Raw genomic sequence first — 20,443 nt, forward strand, 5'->3', positions numbered from 1 at the left:
ATCAAAAGAAAACAGGACTCTTGGTATGAATCAATGTCATTACCCCCCTACATTTCACAGGTGAAACTATGGATCCACCTTTGCATGAGTGGAAGGAACTGTGGGTATATCTGGTGCCCTAGCAGTAAGGTCTGGGGAGCAGGGGTGGGAGCAACTTAAATATGTGACAATCACCAGGGTGGCTCCAGATGACATAAGCAGTGAGGTAAACCTCTCTGTCTGATCGGCAGCCAGTGCATCCACGTTATAGATGCAGGAAAAAGTAGTAATAAGGAAGTACCACTGAGCATGTTCAGAGATTTTTCCCTTACCACCTTGTGAGAGTTTTCCCTAACCAGCCTGTAGGCTTCACTTCCTCAATACACTTGACAGTGAAAAATCAGGATTTGAATGTTGTGTCATCTACACAGATTAAAGCCCAGTACCTCTTTAAGTACAGGTTACAAACAAAATCCCCGTCGGCTGCAAACGTGTGCAACTTAAAAAGATTTATATGTTGTCCTCCTTTACCCCTATGAATCATTGTTAGTCCCGGGTGAATATGTGTAACTGTAAATCGCTCAGAGCCAGCAGCTCTGCAGGATTGAGCGATTAATAAATCAAAAGATATTATTATTATTATTATTATTATTATTATTATTATTATTATTATTATTATTATACAACTCTCTTTTTTCTCTCCCTCCCCTTTCCCTGAGAACTCAGTTCACAAAACAATAAATATAAATTTAAATCAATGATAGCACAGTTAGAAGAAGGTGCTTTTAAAAAAAAATATTCTTGATTATAAATTTAAAAGGGCTGATAGAAGGCCAGCAACAAGTTTGTACAAACTCTTCCTACTTTGCAGACTTCTGTTGCAGCTCTAACTGACCTCTGCAGTCTGAGTGGGTTGGGAAAAGAAAGCAGGCAGTGGTAAAAGCTTCTAATATTCATTAGTCCATCTCTCCATGTATGAGCCCTTAAACCAGCTGCACTCCAGAGACCAAAACCTTTTAGTACTGCTCACCATTAGAGTGGTCCACTACTTGGTCACAGACCTTTTCCACTGCTGGGAACATTCTCTCTAGAGAAAGTCATAAGATTCCAAAGCTGCTAGCCTTGAGAAGGATAACTGTTAATACCACCTTTTTTCAGAGGCCATATTATGAAGGTTTTGTGGGGGGTTTTGTAAACAGTTTTGCATAAGACGTTTTGAGTCTGACTTGTAGTTAGCCACCTTGGGAGGAAAGGTGAGATACAAATGTTTTAAAATAAAAATATTTTAAATTGTAATTTTTCTCCCTTTGTACTTTGTTAAATTTATGTGTGTGTGTGTGTGTGTATGCCTCAGTAAGAACTTCTGTAATAATTTTTGTCCTCACCATAGTATATTTTGCGTCAGAAAAGAGAGGTCTCTGGTTTGGGAGATCAGTTTTAGGACTCAAGCTTTAATTCAGGCTTTATTTTACTGTATTTAATTCCCATTCTGTGTGAAGCTTGCCAAGAGGCCTTGGGTCATTCACAGACTCCTAGCTAAACCTACTTTACAGGGTTCCTGTGAGGTTAAAATTATTCGGGGAATAATTTATGCCATCCTGAGCTCCTCGGAGGAAGGATGCAATAAAATGTACTAGACTGAAGCTTCAGTTGTCATAGGCATATACAGTGTAGTAAATAAATAGGTTCTACAGAAGAGAGTCACCACAGATATCATCATTCTATGTGCAGTACAAGGAGTCACAAATGGCAGCATCTCAAATAGCTGTGTCCGATAAAGCATAGAGAAGAACACTGAAAAATAAAAAGCACCTTCTTCCACTGTGCTAGCAAGTTGATTTAAACTTATATTTTTGTCGTTTTATGAACTGAGTTCTAGGGAGAGGGAGAGAAAGGAGCCAGTCTGAGCTCTTAAATGCTGCCACGGATGGAAATACCCAGCCGGCCCCCACCACCCTAGGGGGAAGAACGTCTCTTAAATGCCTCTTATTTGCATTTGAAGACTTGTTCTGCTTCAGCTTTCTGTGCCCTCCTGGCAGGTCCTCTGGTACCTCCAGTAAGTGAGGCTTGTTGGTGATGATCTTGGGCAGCGTGGGGTATCGGGGGTTTCTGGCTGCCTTGTTGTGACAGCTGGACTACTGACTCAGATCAGGTGTAGTGTTGCTGATCTCCTCTTCCCCAAATGGAGTTGCTGACTCAGCCATGTTACAAGGGCTTCACTTCCACTGTTGGTATTAAGGACTGGTCTGGGTAACATCCGAGTCTATATCTAGCTCACTCGGGGCCGTAGCCAGGATTTTCCATTTTGTGGGGCAAATTTTTTTCTTGTGGGACACCTATTATGCATATACTTAAACTTAAAAATAATAAATAACTGGAGATTTTGGGAGTGGAGCCTGAGGAGCACGGGGTTTGGGGAGGGGAGGGACTTCAATGGGATATAATGAGTCCACCTGGAGATCAGGTGTAATGCCAGGGGATCTCTAGCCACCACCTGGAGATGGTTGAAATAAGACAAAATACAACTGTGACATACATAACGAAAACTATTCCTTGTTTATACTTTTGAAATTCTCTTAAAAGAAAATTTCAAAAGTATAAACAAGGAATAGTTTTTGTTATGTATTTCACAGTTGTATTTTGTCTTATTTCAACAACTCTTTCCATGAACTCCTTTTGTTGCTAACCACCTGGAGATTCGCTTCCCCAGGAGAGAGATTCGCTTCCCCCATCATCACCGAACCCCCCCACCCCCACCATGGAAAGTTATGGGGGAGAGAGAGATTGGCTTCCCCACCACCATCACCATGCCTTTTCTCTCTCTCTCTCCTTCCCCAGAACCCCTTCCCAGCAGTGGGGAGGCTGGGGAAGGAAAGGAAAGCTGTCCTGCTGCTTCTGGTCAGTTTAACTCCTGGAGGAACAGCTGTTAAGTTTAACAGCTGATTAGAGGAGAGTGAAACTGACCAAAAGTGGCATGGCTGCTTTCTTTTCCTTCCCCAGTTCCCTGCAGTGGTGAGGAGGCTGGGGAAGGAAAGCTGCCCTGATGCTTCTGGTCAGTTTCACTCCCCTCCTTTTAGCTGTTAAACCTAACAGCTGATCCACTGGGAGTGAAACTGACCTGACGTTTTAGGGCTACTTCCTTTTCTTTCTCCAGCCTTGCGGCTGTGGAGCTAGGCACACTGGGGGTTGGGAGTGTCTGGCATCATCAGGTGGTGGGGCAGGGTTCGTGGGTGGTGGGACTCTGCCCCCACATGCCCCACCATGGCTGTGGGCCTGAGCTCACTGGGCAGTGACATGATATAATGTTATCTCATTCTCCTGCATATGTAAACCCAGTCGTAGTCAAGTGGTTTTTGTGTTCGGGGGAAATATTAGCTTTGCACTTCTTGAAGTTTAATTCACACTTCTGTTGCACCCTTCAATACAGAGAATACTCTCAGGGTTTTTTTCAAATGCATTTGACTGTTTTAAATGTAGAAACATAACCAAGTGCACCTGATGACAGTTGATCATTCTTATTGGCAGCAAAATGGTACTGCAGCTGCTGTTGAGACAATAGCAACAACCAAAAAAGTAAAACTGTTCTCTTTGGCAAGAAATTTAGGTGAAAATTTACAGAAAACTCAGTGCTGTTTCAGTTTTGTATGTACGTGTGTAAGTTTTATTGATTTAGCTTTTATCATTATCATACATATTTCCTTTGGATTAGATTTTCAGCCAAGATTGTTAGATTGAAGGCCTTATGCTAATAGCGTATGTAGCTTATGTTCAGCCTAAGTAATGAGCCCCAGTCTTTTAACCAGTTCTCAGGACTGGACTGTGGAATTTACCTTCATCAATTTCCTCTAGCCCACCTTACCTATAATTAAGTCTTACTTAATTCCAACCTTAATTGTGCTAATTATTAAATAACCATTGCTACTTCCCAGAACAGAGAAAGAATGAGGCCCTTTCTGTCAGCTTACCTGGTCTTACTGTCACCTGGTCTCTCAGGACCCTTCAGCAGCCACTCATTCTGCAGTTTAGCCATAGAGTGAAGCCCTTTCCATCGGTCATAGTACATGGGTTATTAAAAAGCCGCACTGGTTACCAGTTATATTCTGGGCCCAATTCATAGAGCTTTTTTTAGATGGGATATCAGTAGAGCTATTTTAAGGTATAGAAACTTGAGTCCATCAAAATCTTAACAATAATATGCCAACAAATATGGAAAACACAACATTGCCCCCCCCCACTCTACATTTCAGTTCCAAATAAAGGAGACATCATAGATTGCAGCACCTATTGGACCAATTCATTAATTCACCACACAAGCAAAGTGATGCCCAAAATTTTACAAAGACTCTTCCCGTATACAGAACAAGGAATGCCAGATGTAGTGACTACTGAAGAATTTAACAATTTCAATTGTCAACCTTAAAATTGTTTAAGATTTTCTATTCCTTTGCTCAGTCATCAACCAAAAGGGAGATGACAACCAAGAAATCAGGAGATTGAGACTGGGAAAGGCAGCCATGAAGGAACTAGAAAAGATTGTTAAGTGTAAGGCAGTGTCGCTGGAGACAGGATGAAGATAATTCATATGATATTATTCCCATTACTGTGTATGGATTTGAAAGCTGACAGGAAGAAAGTTGATTAATTTAAAATGTAGAGAGTTTTAAGATACCAGGGACAGCCAAACAGATTAATATGTAGGTCCTACATAAAATCAAGCCTGAATTCTCCATAGAAGCTAAAGTGACGGGAGTAGAAAAAGAGGAAGACCCAAGTTGAGATGTATTGACTGAATAAAAGAAGCCACGGACGTCAGTTTGGAAGACCTGAACAAGGCTGTTAATGATAGGATGTTTTGGAGGTCATTAATTTATAACAGGGGCCCCCAACATTTTGAGCCTGCGGGCACGTTTGAAATTCTGACACAGGGTGGTGGGTGCAGCCATAAAATGGCTACCACAGCTTACCTTCAGTCACAAGGAAGATCCTTGTGCTGTAGTGGCATCAGCTGCCAAAGCAACGTTTAAAAAAAATCTCAACAGCCAATCAAATCTCCAATAGCTAACCAGAAGCCTTGCTGGGCAAAAGCCACATATGGCCACACCCATTTTCTTAAAATACTTGGTGGACAGCAGGAAAGGTGTCGGCAGGCACCACATTGGGGATCCCTGTTTTATAAGGTCACCATAAGCTGGAAACGATTTGACAATGACAGCACATAAACACACACAATCTGGGTGCTGCTTGCTGAAAAGAGTTGTCGATGATGGCACTGTTCAGAAGTGAATGTTGAGATTCAGGTGAGCTATATAAGCTTTGCAGGTATTTCAGTGAGTTTTCTAAGGAAGGGAGCAAAATGCATATTTAGAATGAATCTGAAGTTTTGTAAAATTCTGAGAAATGCCAATCTAAGTGGGGTATATTTCAGTTTCCCAGGGCGTTCTGTTGATGCTCTAAAGTCACTGTTCTCCATCAAAAGTACTGTAGAGTGTGAAACTGCTGAATTAGAATTGATCAAGGTTTGATACCATTTCCTAAGGCTTTAAGAAGCACTTGGGATTTCTTTGCTGTTGGAGATGTTAAGCAGCTGAGCAAAACTAAGATGACAGCATTATTGTTGATTACTGTTGTTCTGCATGGTTTTTGTACTTTTGGTTACATTTTAATTTTTACGTAATGCCCTGTATTTCTTACATTTCATGGCCTTTCAAGTATGCTCCCTCACATGTCTGTCTGTCTAGTGAGCTGCACCATCCATCTCACAAATTCAGGTTTAGTCCATGAAAAATATTCATCTTTGAGGTGTTACACGTTTTTCTGTGTGTTTTTGCTGTCTATAAGGATCCTTACAAGGTCCATTGTACCTAATCTAATGATATTTCCCCCGCTCTTTCCTGTTTTACTTCTGCTCAGGGATGTCCTCCAAGGAAATCTATGGTAATGAGCTTAAAAGCTTTTTGCTTTTCTTTCTGCTATCATATTAATATACTTTCATTCTTAGATATTTAGGTCTTGTATTTATTAGAAGCTGTAAAAAAACCCCATAGTGCATGATTTCCCTGATCATAGTATTTTATCAAAATTATTTATATCCTAATGGGGAAACTTAAGTTATTTACAGGTTCTTTCATATTATAAAATAGGAGGAAAAATTGGAAACAAAATCAAGCATGCACGGTACTTAATATACTTTCACAGATGAATCTACCTAACATATTTCTCTTGATAATACTAAATGTTATTGGGTTGTGCATGTTGACTTAAATTTCCATTTTTAAAAAATACCGCGTATGCCCAGCATGATACGGAAATGTACATTATGTTAACATCAAGATCAGTCCCCCCCCCCCAATAACTGCATTCTTTTTCCTTATATAGATGATTCTTTTGTTAGACCAGTGACTTTCTGGATTGTTGGAGACCTTGACAAACCATCTGGCAGGCAGTTGTTATATGATGCAATCAAACACCAGGTAAGTACAGCCATGTAGCCAGAACATTTTCAGTGGGGGGGGCACCACATTTGCAGCTGCTAGCCAGCTTGCCTATGTTCCTCTCCTTGGCCGGCATGTACAGTGTGGGTGGGGAAGCCCTGGCTGCCGTCTCCTGGCGCTGCACAACCCCCTGCCGCTCAAAGGACAGATGCGGCTGGGGTAGGGTTGCCAAGTTGATCTTCGCCGGGAGCGGGGGGCTCCCGGCTGGCGTCTGGTGTGCGCGCACGCTGCATGCACGTCACCCGGAAGTGATGTGATGACGCCAGTCACACTGGGGGCGGGGCCATGGCCATACAAGGGAAAACCATAGAGTTTTCCCTCAGATGGCCGTGGCCCCACCCCCAGCGTGCCCGGCGTGGTCACGTCACTTCCAGGTGACACGCACACCGGGGAGGAGTTCCCCCCCGGGGCCCGATCCGGCAGCGCCGGGGAACGGGCCTCTGGGGCGGGGGTTTCCCCGCCCCCCGGGGGGACTTGGGAAGCCTAGCCTGGGGCTGGCTGTGGTGGTGGCTGCCACCACAGAGTTCTACGGGTGCATTGAACCCTTCTGCACCTCCTTGGCGGTGGCCTCCAAGGCACCCTTTGGCTCCGTGCTGCCAGCCTTCCTGGCAGTGGCAGCAGTCCTGCAGCTGGTGGCCCATGTGGCCCAGTCCGCAGCCGCAGCAGCTACCTTAAGCAGGAGCTGATCTGCAAGTGGCTGCAGGGCGTGGGTGCAGCATCGCCCTGCTGCTCCAAGACCTATAGCGCCATGCACGAGCTGGTCAGCTGGGTCACAGTGGAGCACGTTGAAGGCCGGAGTAGAGCAGCCATGTGCTGCCCCCTCCACCCTCCAGTTTGGCTTGCAGCTCTCACTTGCTCAGCAATTTAGGCTGGGGGTATACTTGTACCTGGCTATGCCAGTGCCAGATGTGCACACCTTTCCTGCCTGCTCTCACTCACTCACTCTGCCAGGCGGGCATCAGCCATCCAGCCACTCTCCCTGCTTCCCTCCCAACTAGCAGCCCCAGGCTCCCTCCACCTCCCCCCCCCCCCCCAAAACAGCCAAGGGCCTGGGTTGGTAGCAATCTTTACCTAAAGAGAAGGCAGGAAAATCAGTATTGTCATATAGTGGGAAATAAGCTTCCCGCACTTACTAGTTTTGTGTAATAGCTACTGCCTCTTTGAAAATACAAATCCAGCAGTTATTTGGATCTGTCACTAAAAGTTGTAAACGTAGCACTACTACTCACTTTGTTGCAGCCTGAGATCTCCCGCCTGTTCCCCTTCTTTTACTTTCTTTGCAAATAGGCATCGTCTAGCCTAATTGACAGTACAGTCCTATGCAGAAAGTTACTTCAGTCTAAGCTTACTGAAATCACTGGGCTTAAACTAGAGTAATTGCACAGGACTGAACTGTAAGCCTTGTCCTTTTTATCTTAGTGACTGTCACAGGCTGCAGATTGTGGCTTTTTATCATGCTGTTAATTTTGGTGGACAAGAGGTCTGATAAACTTGAAAGCTTATTTACTTATTTAACTTTTTAATTAATCCCAATAAAGAGATTTTACTATTGTTGCTCTTTTTTAAAAAATACCATAGGAATTATTGTCTTATAACTCACTGTACTGTAAATGCTGTTTTAGTGTCAGAAGCAGGCAACATGATAGTCTACAGCAGCCCACAAAATCTCAGCTCTTGGAGGTGGTTTTGGGTAAAGGAATGCCATGTCTTCATGGTCCGTGTGAAAGTATGACATTGAAATAAGTAGCTGAGTAACAAGAAGTCCAGTTTAATTGTTTTGGGTGTCATAATTGATAAGCAACACTCAAGTTACATTAACAGAAACTATTTCAGAATGGTATGACAGCTGTTGGTATAGTGGCAGTATGCTAGTGGGGAGACCTGGGTGCCGCCATGATACTCACTGGGTTAACTTGGGCTTGTCCCTGTCTGTTAGAGTAACTACCTTGTGGATATGTTATGAGGATAGATAGTCAGCCACACTAAGCTCCTTAAAAGAAGATAAAAATGTGGTTGATCAATAAATAGAAAAATGGCTTTATTAATAGCAAACAACTTCTGAGAGTACTTCTTGCTGATCAATTTAGGGGTGAATTTTCATTTTAGGGTTCAACATAACAAAATAGGGACATGTGAATGATTTTTGTGTCATTTCTTTGGAAAAGATGAAAAAGCAGCTTTGCACCATTATGACTGAGCCGTTTTGAATAGCAGGTTTCCACAGCTTTAGTTTTTGAGCATACTTCTAAGGTATGCTGTTAAATAGTATTGAGAAAAGGACACAATAAGGGTGTGTATTTGGTTAAATCCAAACTGAAAAAAATATCCGGAAAATACCTTATTGGTATTTTTCAGTTATTAAATCAGCCGGGGAGACATTTTGAATATTCAGGATTTTTGAGACTGCTGGATAGACAGCTTTAAAGTCCTTTAAAGGGACTCTGGTCCCTTTAAATGCCTTCTCCAAGCCGTGCGAGTCTGTGGCTTGGAGAACTCCAAAGGTGTAAAGGGCTCGCAGTCCCTTTAAATGCCTTCTGGGTGAACTTGCTGTGACTCAGCTGGGGCTGGCTCCTCTTTCAGAGCTCTCAGCTTCTACAGTTTACACAGAGCTTGCAAGAGGAGCCAGTCCCAGCCGAGCCATGGTGAGTTCACCCGGAAGGTGTTTAAAGGGCCCTATAAACACCTTCGGAGTTCTCGAAGCCACAGAGTTGCACAACTTGGAGAAGGTATTTAAAGGCATCGCAATCCCTTTAAATGCATCTTCAGTTCTTCATTATATCCAATGGGGACCATCCATGGAGCTGAAGTTTCCTGAATATTTCATGAATTTGAACACGATACCAGTATTAGGATTCAGAATATCAGGAAATACTGATATTTTTGGGGTTCAGTATACCTGAACCTGAAAAATGCTGGGGTTTTTTTTTGCACACTCTTAGGACTTAAGTATACATGGTGGTATCAATGCTAAACTCCTGGCTTTTATTATCTTCATTTGCTGAATTTCAAAGCTGTGTAGGAACAAAATTGTTTGAATGTAAATTTCACTGTTGTGCAGAAATCCAGTAACCATGTCCGGATTGGCATGATTAACAACCCCACTGAAGACCCAGCTCGTGAGAACACAGTCATTGCCAGGGCCATATGGGCAGCCTTGCAGACACAAACATCTAACATTGCCAAAAACTTCATCACAAAATTGGCCAAAGAGGAAAATGCCAAGGAGCTGAAGGCTGGAGCTGCTATCACTGAATTTGCTGTTGGAGTAAGTATGTAATGTGGATTCTATCATGAGACAGATAAATATCTTCTCTGATTTAGCTTTTCAGATTACTTACTGCACAGCTGGTTTATATGTTGGGAATCTGACTACAGCAGGGGTAGAATTGGGGTCCCTGAATTTCATACGCCAGAACTATGCTTCTGTTTCCACTGTCTACAGTTTGCAAAATGTAGAAATTTAAGGAGGGCTGGGTGCAGATCCCCCCCCCCCCTCTGTCACAAGATGGGTGTGTCCAAGCTTTCACTTGTTAGCTGTCCCATCAGAATTTGGGACATTTCAGCAGCAAGAATGTGCTTAGAGATACGGTTTGGTTTGTTGGTCTTGTAAATCTTATGTTTGGGTATTCAAGTATCACTAGTTTAACCAGTTATTGCTAGTAAGATCTCTGCTGAAACTCCAGTCATAGGCTTGAATTTTAAAGTGCCATTCTGTCAGCACAACAGGAGCTCCTCCAATGGAACAGGATCTCTGCTTTTGAAAGAGGGAGGGCTGTTTTTTCCCTTGCTGCAGACTCCTATTGAGAGCCAGTTTGGTGTAGTGGTTTGGAGCGCAGAGTCTAATCTGGGAGAATCAGGCTTGATTCCCCACTCCTCCACATGCAGCTGCTGGTGTGACCTTGGATTAGTCACAAGTTCTCTCAGAGATTTTCTCTTAAGAGCAGTTTCTGTCAAGAGCTCTCTCAGCCCCACCTACCTCACAGGGTGTCTGTTGTGGGGAGGGGAAGGGAAAGGCGATTATAAATCACTGTGAGACTCTAAGTGAAGGGGGGTATAAACCCAATCTCTTCCTCTTCTTCCTCTCTACTTGGTCGACCACATGGTTCCTGGATATTTATCCACCTGTGGGAGTACAATTTCCTTGGGTACAGAAGGCTGCAGTGGGAGGGAAGAGGTGAGGAAGTTTTCTTCAAAGTTTTGCTGCTTCAAATCCAAACCACTCTTTAGAAAAACAGAGAAAACTTTCTGCACTGACTCCTTTGCCCTCTCCTCCCTCTACAGTTGTGGGTGAGATATACTGGCTCCTATTGAAAAGCTGGGGTTGGAGCGTCACTAATCTTACAGTAACCTGTGCTTCATGTTTGTCAGATTTCCTCTTTAAACCCACCAACTGAATACAATAATCTCTACAGAATAATTAGTTTTGTAGATTGCTAGGAGTAGTCTCTAAAAATAGTACTTTCTCCTTGAAGCTAGGTTAAGGAGGCTTAGTGCTCCAGCGGCTTGAAAGACTTTTTAGATGGCTTTGTGAAAATGCCTGCCTAACTTTGTTGAATATTTGTTCATAAAACGTTGTGAAGAGATAGTGTGTTGTCTCTCAACTGACTTTTATTGAAAATGTTCTTTTTCTCCCTCTAGGGTATGGACATGGATACCTTTGAAGATGCCTTTCAGTCTCCTAAAGTGGATTTTATTCTTTCTCATGCTATGTACAGCAGGGATGTTCTTAAGCTGAGGAAAGGGCAGAGGGCAGTGATCAGCAATGGAAGGGTGAGCAAACTGGATCCAAAACAAAAGAGAGGATCTGGCTCTCATTCAGGCATATTTACTTACATGTCTAACCTGTCTCATGCTTAGGTAGTTTAGAATTTTATACTTACATATGTCCTGATGAAATCAGAATGATACGCTAATCCTACTTAATAGTTGGAACTGAAAATCATCAGTGTTATCTTATGGATCTTTGTTCTGGGTGGAATCAGTGGCTAATTTCACTCTTAACTGCATTGAGCAGTTGCCCAGTTCACAAATGTCTTACTTCAGAAAAAAAAACAAAAACCCAAATAAAACTGAATGGGTTGTATACTTCAGATCTAAATTGTGTTTAAGATTACAGTTAATCGGACAGTGTCAAAGCTGTTTTGAATAACATATCCCAGAAGAGCCAGGACGATTATTTATCCAGAAGTACTACTTAATGCCTTCATTTCTGTTTGTTTCATTCAAGAGCCAGTGTGGTGTAGTGGTTAAGAGCGGCGGACTCTAATCTGGAGAACCGGGTTTGACTCCCCACTCCTCCACATGACGGCTGCTGGGTGACCTTGGGCCAGTCCTCTCAGAACTCTCTCAGCCCCACCTACCTCACAAGGTGACTGTTGTGGGGAAAGGAAGGGAAGGCGATTGTAAGCTGCTTTGAGACTCCTTAATGTAGAGGAAAGCGGGGTATAAAAACCAACTCCTCTTCCTCAAGATGACTCTCACAGTAGCATTCTACCTCTGAGTATGTGAAACACATTTCCATGGTTGATAAATTAATGTCCAGTCTCTGATGTATCCAAACAGTGCCACTCCAAATGAATTATTCTAATAGAATACGTTGCATTAGTCAAATATTTGGTTTGCAGGTTTATTTATTTATTAAAATATTTATATCCCGCCTTTCCTCATGGTTCAAGGCAGCTTACAATAATAGTTTAAAACAGTTTTAGTTAAACCCAAAATAAAATAGCAAACTCCAAATCCCCCCCCCCAAGATGCCTGGTTGTGTTCCTGGTAGTGAGAATTTAGCTATTATAGTGGCGAATACTGGAGAAGATCTGTTTTGCAAGACAAAAGTGAAACCAGACTTTCTTACCAGTTTAATTCACATGGATGCAGAATGGCAAAGTGTCCCCATGACTGTTGACAGCACAGTTAGGAAACACATGACTCTTTAGAGTTTCTAGAATCCAGCTGAAGGCACTTGATTTGTTTAAACTCTCAACAGTAATATAAGTTGTGGTGCCCTGGGTATGTCACAAGACTTAATAAGTGCCAGATGCCCTTGATTTTTTTAAAAGTGTGGTTGCTTAGTTTATGATCTCGTCTCTACTATTTCATTATCATTTTAGATTATTGGCCCATTGGAAGATGGTGAGCTGTTTAATCAAGATGACTTCCACTTGCTAGAAAATATTATGTTAAAGACTTCTGGACAGAAAATAAAATCCCATGTTCAGGAACTAGGAGTGGAAGAAGATCTGTAAGTAAAAATACGAAGCTACAGGCTGTGGATCTGTTTGTTTACTTGGCTTCTACAGGTGTTAGTCAAGAGGAATGGAATAGATTTGGGGAGATTAGCTTTTATTTTGTTTGCAAACTATGCGATCTGTGCTGAATTCAGGGCATATTTTATGGAGCAAGGCTTTGCCTATGTGGGTCAGGAGCTATTGGGCATTCTTATGCATTCCCTATCCCTTCCATAGAGTCCCTGTGTAGGAAATTTTGGTTCGTTTTTCAGCCATGGTGGCATGCATTAAATGATGCCAATGAGTATGTAGTCCTAAAAGTAGACCGATTTGCTACATTAGCAGTTAAACACAGACTGAATTTTGTAGAACTATAGTAGTAGTCTGTGAGAATAATACTGACAGTAATGTCCTGGTGTTCCTTTTGACCACGTCTTGATATTACCTGGTGTGTGTTCTGTTGTAGAGTCTTTTTGATTTAGAATAAGATAATTTACCAGTTCTTTCTTTCTGTGAATCTGGCTTTAGATGTTCAGGATCAATGTGGATTGCTTTTCACAATGATTCTTAATTTGTTTGTCATTTTAATTTTAATTCGTTTTAATTGGTTAATCTTTGGCTCAGTGGCAGAGTGTTTACTTTGCGTGTTCAGTCCCTGTCACCCCCAGTTAAAGCAGAGGAGTCAAACCTGCAAGGCTGGTATCTGACCCGCAAGCAAGTTGCTCTCTCCTGTTTCCTTCTTTGGAGCTGCTGCTGCTGCGTTGCAGCTTGCCATCGGCTGTCTGTCTAATGTGGGGGAGATAAAAAATCCAACCTCCCTTTCCTCCATGGGCTGGCTCCCCCCCCCCATCTTTGGGGAGGAAGGAGGGGGAGAGAGAGAGAGAACGCAAAGCCCCTGAGTCCCACGGCACCTTTAAGAGACCAACGAAGTTTTATTTCAGGCAGCTGAAAACTCCTCTGTAATAACACTCAGTTGGCAACGAGCTGCTGTTGGTGGTTGCTTTTCTCTTGCATTATAGTGCAGAATTAAGGTTCCCAGGATAGTTGCTGAGGGAAGGAATTTCTCAGCTTTGGGCATAATCGTTTGGCATATTAAAAAGCCTCACTCTTGCATGCTAACTCTGACGTCTGTGAGTGGGGTTTGATCTTGGGGAGCCGAGCCTCAGAGGGTGGGGTTTGGGGAGGAAAGGGACTTCTATTGGGTATGATGCACATACAGACCACCTTCCAAAGTGGCCATTTTCTCCGAGTGAACTGATCTGTCACCTGGAGATCAGTTGTAATCCCAGGGGTTCTCCAGCCATCACCTGGAGGCTGGCAACATGAGTTTTGGGGCCCTGCAAAACTATTCTTAAGGAGATATCCCCCCTCCCAGCTTATAACTACTAGTACTACCACCTCTCTGCATATCACACCGAATCCAATCAAGTCTGCTATTGTCATTCATCTGCTGTTGCCATTCGGCATCTGAAATCACCGTTATAAAGTTTATATCTCCGCTACCTCGTGTTACATTTTATTGCATGCATGGCTTGGCCCGACAAAGTGGCATTTATGTCAGAACTGGCCCTCGTAACAAATGAGTTCGACACCTCTGTGTTAAAGGATGCTGTGCTTTTCTCTGCCTGAGACCACTGAGATAGTACTGTGCTAGCTGACCCTGTGTTCTGACTGCATATTTGATAGCTTCCTGTGCAGATATGATGTGATGAGGCATGGTGATTTGGGAAAGGAATTGTTTAGCAGATGGAACTTCTCTTTTATTTTAGTGCAAGTGATCTTGTGATGAAGGTGGATGCTCTTCTGTCTGCTCAGCCAAAAGGAGAGGCGAGGATGGAAAACCTGTTTTTCGAAGACAGACATAGGTAAAAAACTAGTGGAACAAAATATGCAGAACATATAACTTCTCTGTGTCAATTCATAGTAATAAAAATATTGACTAAGATGTTATGGTTTATGAAACAATGCTAACAAATAATTGGGAAGTGATACGAGTCGGTAATGGATTGTATCTCCTCATGCTTTGACCATTCAGTCCTTATTTAAAGAAGTCATTGATAAAACATATAATTGTACAGCATGTCAAGCATTTCTTGATGAAGGCCTTTACTCTCATTTCTATCGTGGGTTGAAGGGAAAATGTTTTAATATGTATATATAGTTGTAAAATCTGCTTTTTTCCCCTCCCCTGTAGTGCAATTAAGTTGAGACCAAAGGAGGGAGAGACATATTTTGATATTGTGGCTATTGTTGACCCTGCTACAAGAGAAGCACAAAGGCTGGCTCCGTTACTTATGGTATGAATATGTTATTAGCTTGTAGTAATCAGTAGCTGTAAAGTAAAGGTAAAGGTTCCCTTGCTCGAAAGCCAGTCGAATCCGACTCTAGGGTTGCGGTGCTCATCTCTGTTTCCAAACTGAAGAGCCAGCGCTGTCCGAAGATGTTTCCGTGGTCATGTGGTCGGCATGACTAAACACCAAGGTGCACGGAACGCTGTTACCTTCCCACCAAAGCCGTACCTATTTATCTACTTGCAATGTCTTGCTTTCGAACTGCTAGGTTGGCAGGAGCTGGAACTAGAGACGGGAGCTCACTCCGTCATGCGGCACACTCGGGTCTCGAACGGCTGAACTACTGACCTTCCACAGCCTGCAGTTCAGCGTCTTAACCACTTGAGCCACCGCAGCTCCAGTAGCTGAGGGACAGTCAAGCTGATATTGCTTTGTAGTTGGGCTGTGGTTGTGGGATGGCGCTTTCACACCTTCCCCCTTTCTGCTGCAGACCCAGAAAAGCAGTTCCAAGGGGATTTGAGGACCTTGGGGGGGGGGGTAGCTTGTTGCATGGCAGGGGAAGCTACAGCATAAATTTTGGGACCACTGTCTGCTGCTGTACATAGAATAGTACCCTATTGTTCCAGCTGTTATTAGTTGTTACATTTAGTGCTCTTCCAACTCATTGTCTCCTTTTCTTTGCAGCTCTCCACACTAAAGATTCAAATTTACAGAAATGTTATTAGTTTCTTTGGGGTTTTGGGTGTGTGTGTGTAAAAATGATATATATATGCACCAGTTAGTGCCATCCTGAGAAGGGTGACAGCCTTCTAAGGCCACTGAAGTTGACAGGCTTCAGACTCTGCTCAGGATGATATTGTTTCCTTATCAAACCTAAATTTATTTTACTAACAAAAAATGCCTGGTTTATAACATAGTATATAAAATTGTATTATTTAGAACATTTATGAAATTTAAAAGCGTAAATGCCTACAAACAAAACTTCAAACAGAAACAATAACTAGAGAAAGAGACTTTTGCTCCCTGTATTAGCTTAGCAAATATATCTTAGATTTTGGTGCCTCAAAGGTAGGGAAAAGATAAAAGTTGAAAACAGAAAACACACATTTTTGTACCAAGCAGAATCAGTCTCATATCGTCACAAATAGACTAGCAACATATTTGGATAAGAAGATAAACTTTGTAACACTGGAAATAATTGAACTCTCAAATGGTGTATATCACACATGCTATAGCTTATGAATTGTGGATATCAACAAATGCATCCTCAAAATTATTGGATATGTCTATAGTATACACAAGAATTATTGCTATCTAATGCTGTAGACCAGTGATGGTGAACCTTTTAGAGACCGAGTGCCCAAACTGCGACCCAAAACCCACTTATCGCAAAGTGCCAACACCGCAATTTAACCTGAATACTGAGGTTTTACTTTAGAAAAAACAACTCATACATTATTTTATTTATTTATTTATTTATTTATTAACTTAAGATGATCCAAACAAAGTAAGGAAAGCAATCCCAAATGCTTTCATGTACTTAAAATTATTTGGCAGAGAATTCGACATTTTAATGATGGTCTGGGCCTGGCTGGGGCGATGGCACGCGTGCCCATAGAGAGGGCTCTGAGTGCCACCTCTGGCACCCGTGCCATAGGTTCGCCCCCACTGCTGTAGACAATCTTATATAAGACTTTGCTGTCTACACATTTTGAGTGGGTAAAACCTTGTATTTCACTCATTCCAGATAAGAGAGATTTTATCGTTCTCCCCTCCCCCAGTGATCCCCCACAATTCTAATTTTTCTATTGTAAAAGTTGGGGGAAGGGGAGAGTTCAGGGTGGAAGGGGAGGGAAGAGCTATTTTTTCAAACTGGAACTTCCTGAGCCTTTGGCCGTTCTGCCCTGTACGACATTCCAAACCGTCCAAGTATTCCCCAGGCCTCTGGGGTGGCTTTTGGGAGTGGGGGCAGGTTGCTGCAGAAAGAGGTAGTCCATTTCTCTGGATCCATGCCAATGGCCTATATCCAACCACACAGTTCCAGAGACTTACAGATGCTTAAATTTGTTGAAGAGAGTGACGGCAATTTCTGGCAATTCCCTCCTCCTTGCTGCAGTCCCCTGAGCCTCCAGAAATGTTGTTCCGGGGGGGGGGGGGGGGGTTGGGCCCTCAGGAAAAAAATAGGTGGCAAAGTGGTGGTCTGCAGTGGGAGGGAGGAATTAGTGGACATTTCTGCCCTCCCTTAAGAAAAGTGCCCTTAAATAGTTTGAACTGTATGATTGGATAGAGGCCAGTATTTTCTGGGGTTTGTATTAGTTTATTTGGACAGTTAATTTTGGCTCTATTTTTAGAACCCCTTCTAATATTTCCCTTCTCTCCAGATTATATTGTGATGACCTCAGTGAGTCATGTGATGTGAGCATTGCAAGCTTTAGTGAGTTAATAGAAAAAAATAATTTCGGGCATAAGAAAGAAGCATGAGATTGCAAGAAACTTGCCCTCTCTGCCATAAATATTAATGTTGTGTGTCTTGCTCCCTTTTTAAAGGTGTTGAACAAAGTGATAAACATGAACCTTGTAGTTTTCATGAATTGCCAGTCCAGACTCTCTGACATGCCTTTGAAAAGGTGAGAATTGATGCACTTTACAGAATAGGACAGAAAACAATAGTTAAATGAACATGTCTTGTGATATTTTTCTGCCAGAAAGCAGTTAGGCTCCTTTGTATATTCATGACTTTTGCATGAGCAGGTCTAATAGTCCAAGAAAGTTATGTTCGCCTCAGCTTAAATTGGAATCTGACTTCCACATCTGAAGGGTTATGATCTTTGTATCCAAACAAGATTTGTGCAGTCTAAGAATTTCTTTAACACTATATTGTTCATGTAAGTTCTTCAGATAATTTGGAATCAGGCTTGCAGAAACGGACAATTGTCAGGTACGCCCAGCTCATGGATGGGTGTGTTGTGTTCGTAAATGTGCCCAATGTTTCTCTTCTTGTAGCCGCTTTAGAATGTTGTTCTAGAGGCCCTCCTGATCTTTCAGGGAGGCATTTCATGAGATGCAGCAGCGTTGCTTGAAGAAAAGCCCAGGCATGGATGGTCCATTTTGCACAGCTCTTTGAATGTTCTTGCCCACTGCTAAAGTTGTAGTTAAGAGTTCTTTTTTTTCCTGCCTACTGGTGCAGCCTTATTTTCTTTCCCACAGCTTAAAGCACAATTGCTTTATTAATTTGTGTTTAAATTTGCAAGCTTTTCAACTTGGTGCAGTTGTATTGGGGATGGAGAAAAAAATTAGTGGAGTTGCTTACAAAATGTAGTATCAGTCTAGTAAATCATTCCTAACTGAAATTTCATTGAATGATGACTAAAATAACAGCACAACCTTGTAATAAGACAGCAAGCTAGGATCTGTACATAGTGCATTAATGCATAATATGTTTTATTTTACACCAAATACCCAAGAGCCTTGTACAACTTGAAGATTTAAGGTAAATGGGCTTAATGACTGTGGAAGTGACAGGCTTTGATACTGAAACATTCTGATGCTGTTTGCTGTTTTAAATTTCAGTTTTTATCGCTACGTTTTGGAGCCAGAGATCACTTTCACACCAGACAAACTTTTCATTCCTGGCCCAGTTGCCACATTTTTGGATATGCCTCAGTCTCCTTTGTTTACTTTGAATCTAAATACACCAGAGAGCTGGATGGTGGAGTCTGTGAGAACAACATACGATCTTGATAACATTTATTTAGAGGAGGTAAGAGACTGGACAGGTTCCCAGTTAAATACATACATTAATTTTTGGAGAGGAAGATTTTGGTTAGACTTGCATGCTTTGATCAAGTTTAATGGTAGATTTAAATCTGTCCTGATTAATTGGTTTTGTCTTGTCTGGGGAACAAGCTGAAGAGACACGGCAGGTCCGGCCTCCCAGTGCTAAAGACTGATATTTCCATTTCAGGGAAAACCGCGATGGCTTTCATAGCACTAAAAGTCAGGTACCATTGAAGCTGATTGGTGCTCAGTTGAAATCTTGTGCCTAAAGAATGGAAGTTTAACCTACATGTTCTTGAATTTCTTTGACCACCAATTTGTTTCTTTCGTAGGGCATATCTTATATTTCTTATTCCAAAATTGGTGTGTGGGAGAGTATGAAAGATGGCTTCTGTTGGAAAAAGCCCATTTGCTTCATAGCCCAGGGTTTAAGCTTAATTAAATAAAATACTTCATACAAATGGTGCTTCAGTAAGAATTTAAAAGTCAGGGATTCCTTCATCCTTTCCTGTGTAAATAAAATGCTCAGGTCAGATGGGTGTCATTTGAATGGTCTTATCAAGTCCCCATTATTTTACTATTGCAAAGCAAAGTTGTAGCTGTTTTGAATAACTCCAAATAGATATATTTTTAAATGGCATCATTTTATCACTAACTGAGAGATGGAAATCGTTGCGTGAGAACCTGAAGGAGTGATTATTGCATGGTTCGAAAATTAGGACTTCCGCTTCCGGTTTTTGGCGGCACGATGGCGGACGCAACCCTGGTGAGCTCCCAGGGTCGCGATCTGAACGCCAGTGGCTGTGGGGGGGGCAACTGTCCGCTACCCCCCCCCGGAGCCCTTTGGGATAAGGCTCCTAGCCAGGGGGCTTTTGAGGGATTGCCTCTTCAACCGGCTCGATGCCAGGGAATTGAGGCTTCCCTCCGTCCCGAAGGTCCTACCGCTATGTGGCCGAATGGCTTAAGCGTCGCTGACCGGGACAAGCACATGAAGATCAGGCGAGATACACGTACCTTAAGCGGGTCTGGAGACCAACGATGAACTGTGAGTGGAGTTGAAAGCAGAACACCAAACTTTGCTGAGAAAGCCCCTCTGATTTAAGCGAGCGTGGGGGGGAACTCCCAGACGCAAAATCCAAACAGAGCATTTTAAAAAGAGGGTGCTGGATGTAAAAGCCATAGAGCTGATTTAAGAAACACACAAAAGCGCAAGTAAAGCGTTTGGCTGAAAAACTTTTCTAAAAGTAAACAATCCTCAAAAATGGTGGGGCGGAGAGGTGAGAAAGAGAAACCATCGCAGCTTAAACCTCCTTCAGGAAGTAGAAGCTTGAGACCGGAAGCTACCAACGAGCTTTCACAGCTATCAGCTGAATTACTGATGAATCCCAGCTTTTGCAACTACAAATGGAAAAAGCAAGTTTTATCCTGAGATTCCAAGGGGTTCCTGAGACAAAAGGAGAGAATCTAAAACAAGTATTGGGCGATTTACCTGCACCAGTGGCAGATTTGAAAACGGAATATCTTCAAAGCGAAATGGATGTGGTTTACAGATCATATTCAGAATACATTAAGAAAAATAATCTGCCTGGAGAAATAGTGGTTAGATTCTCTAAAAGACATGTGAGGGATCAAATCTTGAAAACAGCATCAGGTATTCCCCTGAAAATCAACGGTAATA

At 42.4% G+C, this 20,443-nt stretch overlaps 1 protein-coding gene across 1 annotated transcript in view; it reads left to right on the forward strand.

The window, feature by feature from the left end:
- Positions 1 to 20,443, forward strand: part of UGGT1 (UDP-glucose glycoprotein glucosyltransferase 1) — a 63,750-nt gene that overhangs the window by 23,274 nt on the left and 20,033 nt on the right. Inside the window, exons 20-28 of the mRNA XM_015426821.1 lie at positions 5,890 to 5,913; positions 6,355 to 6,449; positions 9,529 to 9,735; positions 11,109 to 11,240; positions 12,581 to 12,711; positions 14,467 to 14,562; positions 14,892 to 14,994; positions 17,536 to 17,615; positions 18,559 to 18,748. Of these exons, the coding sequence (XP_015282307.1) occupies positions 5,890 to 5,913; positions 6,355 to 6,449; positions 9,529 to 9,735; positions 11,109 to 11,240; positions 12,581 to 12,711; positions 14,467 to 14,562; positions 14,892 to 14,994; positions 17,536 to 17,615; positions 18,559 to 18,748 (1,058 nt within the window). The remainder of the gene's footprint in view (positions 1 to 5,889; positions 5,914 to 6,354; positions 6,450 to 9,528; positions 9,736 to 11,108; positions 11,241 to 12,580; positions 12,712 to 14,466; positions 14,563 to 14,891; positions 14,995 to 17,535; positions 17,616 to 18,558; positions 18,749 to 20,443) is intronic.

This window comes from Gekko japonicus, unplaced genomic scaffold (assembly GCF_001447785.1).
Source record: "Gekko japonicus isolate JY-2015 unplaced genomic scaffold, Gekko_japonicus_V1.1 scaffold14, whole genome shotgun sequence".
Lineage (NCBI taxonomy): Eukaryota > Metazoa > Chordata > Lepidosauria > Squamata > Gekkonidae > Gekko > Gekko japonicus.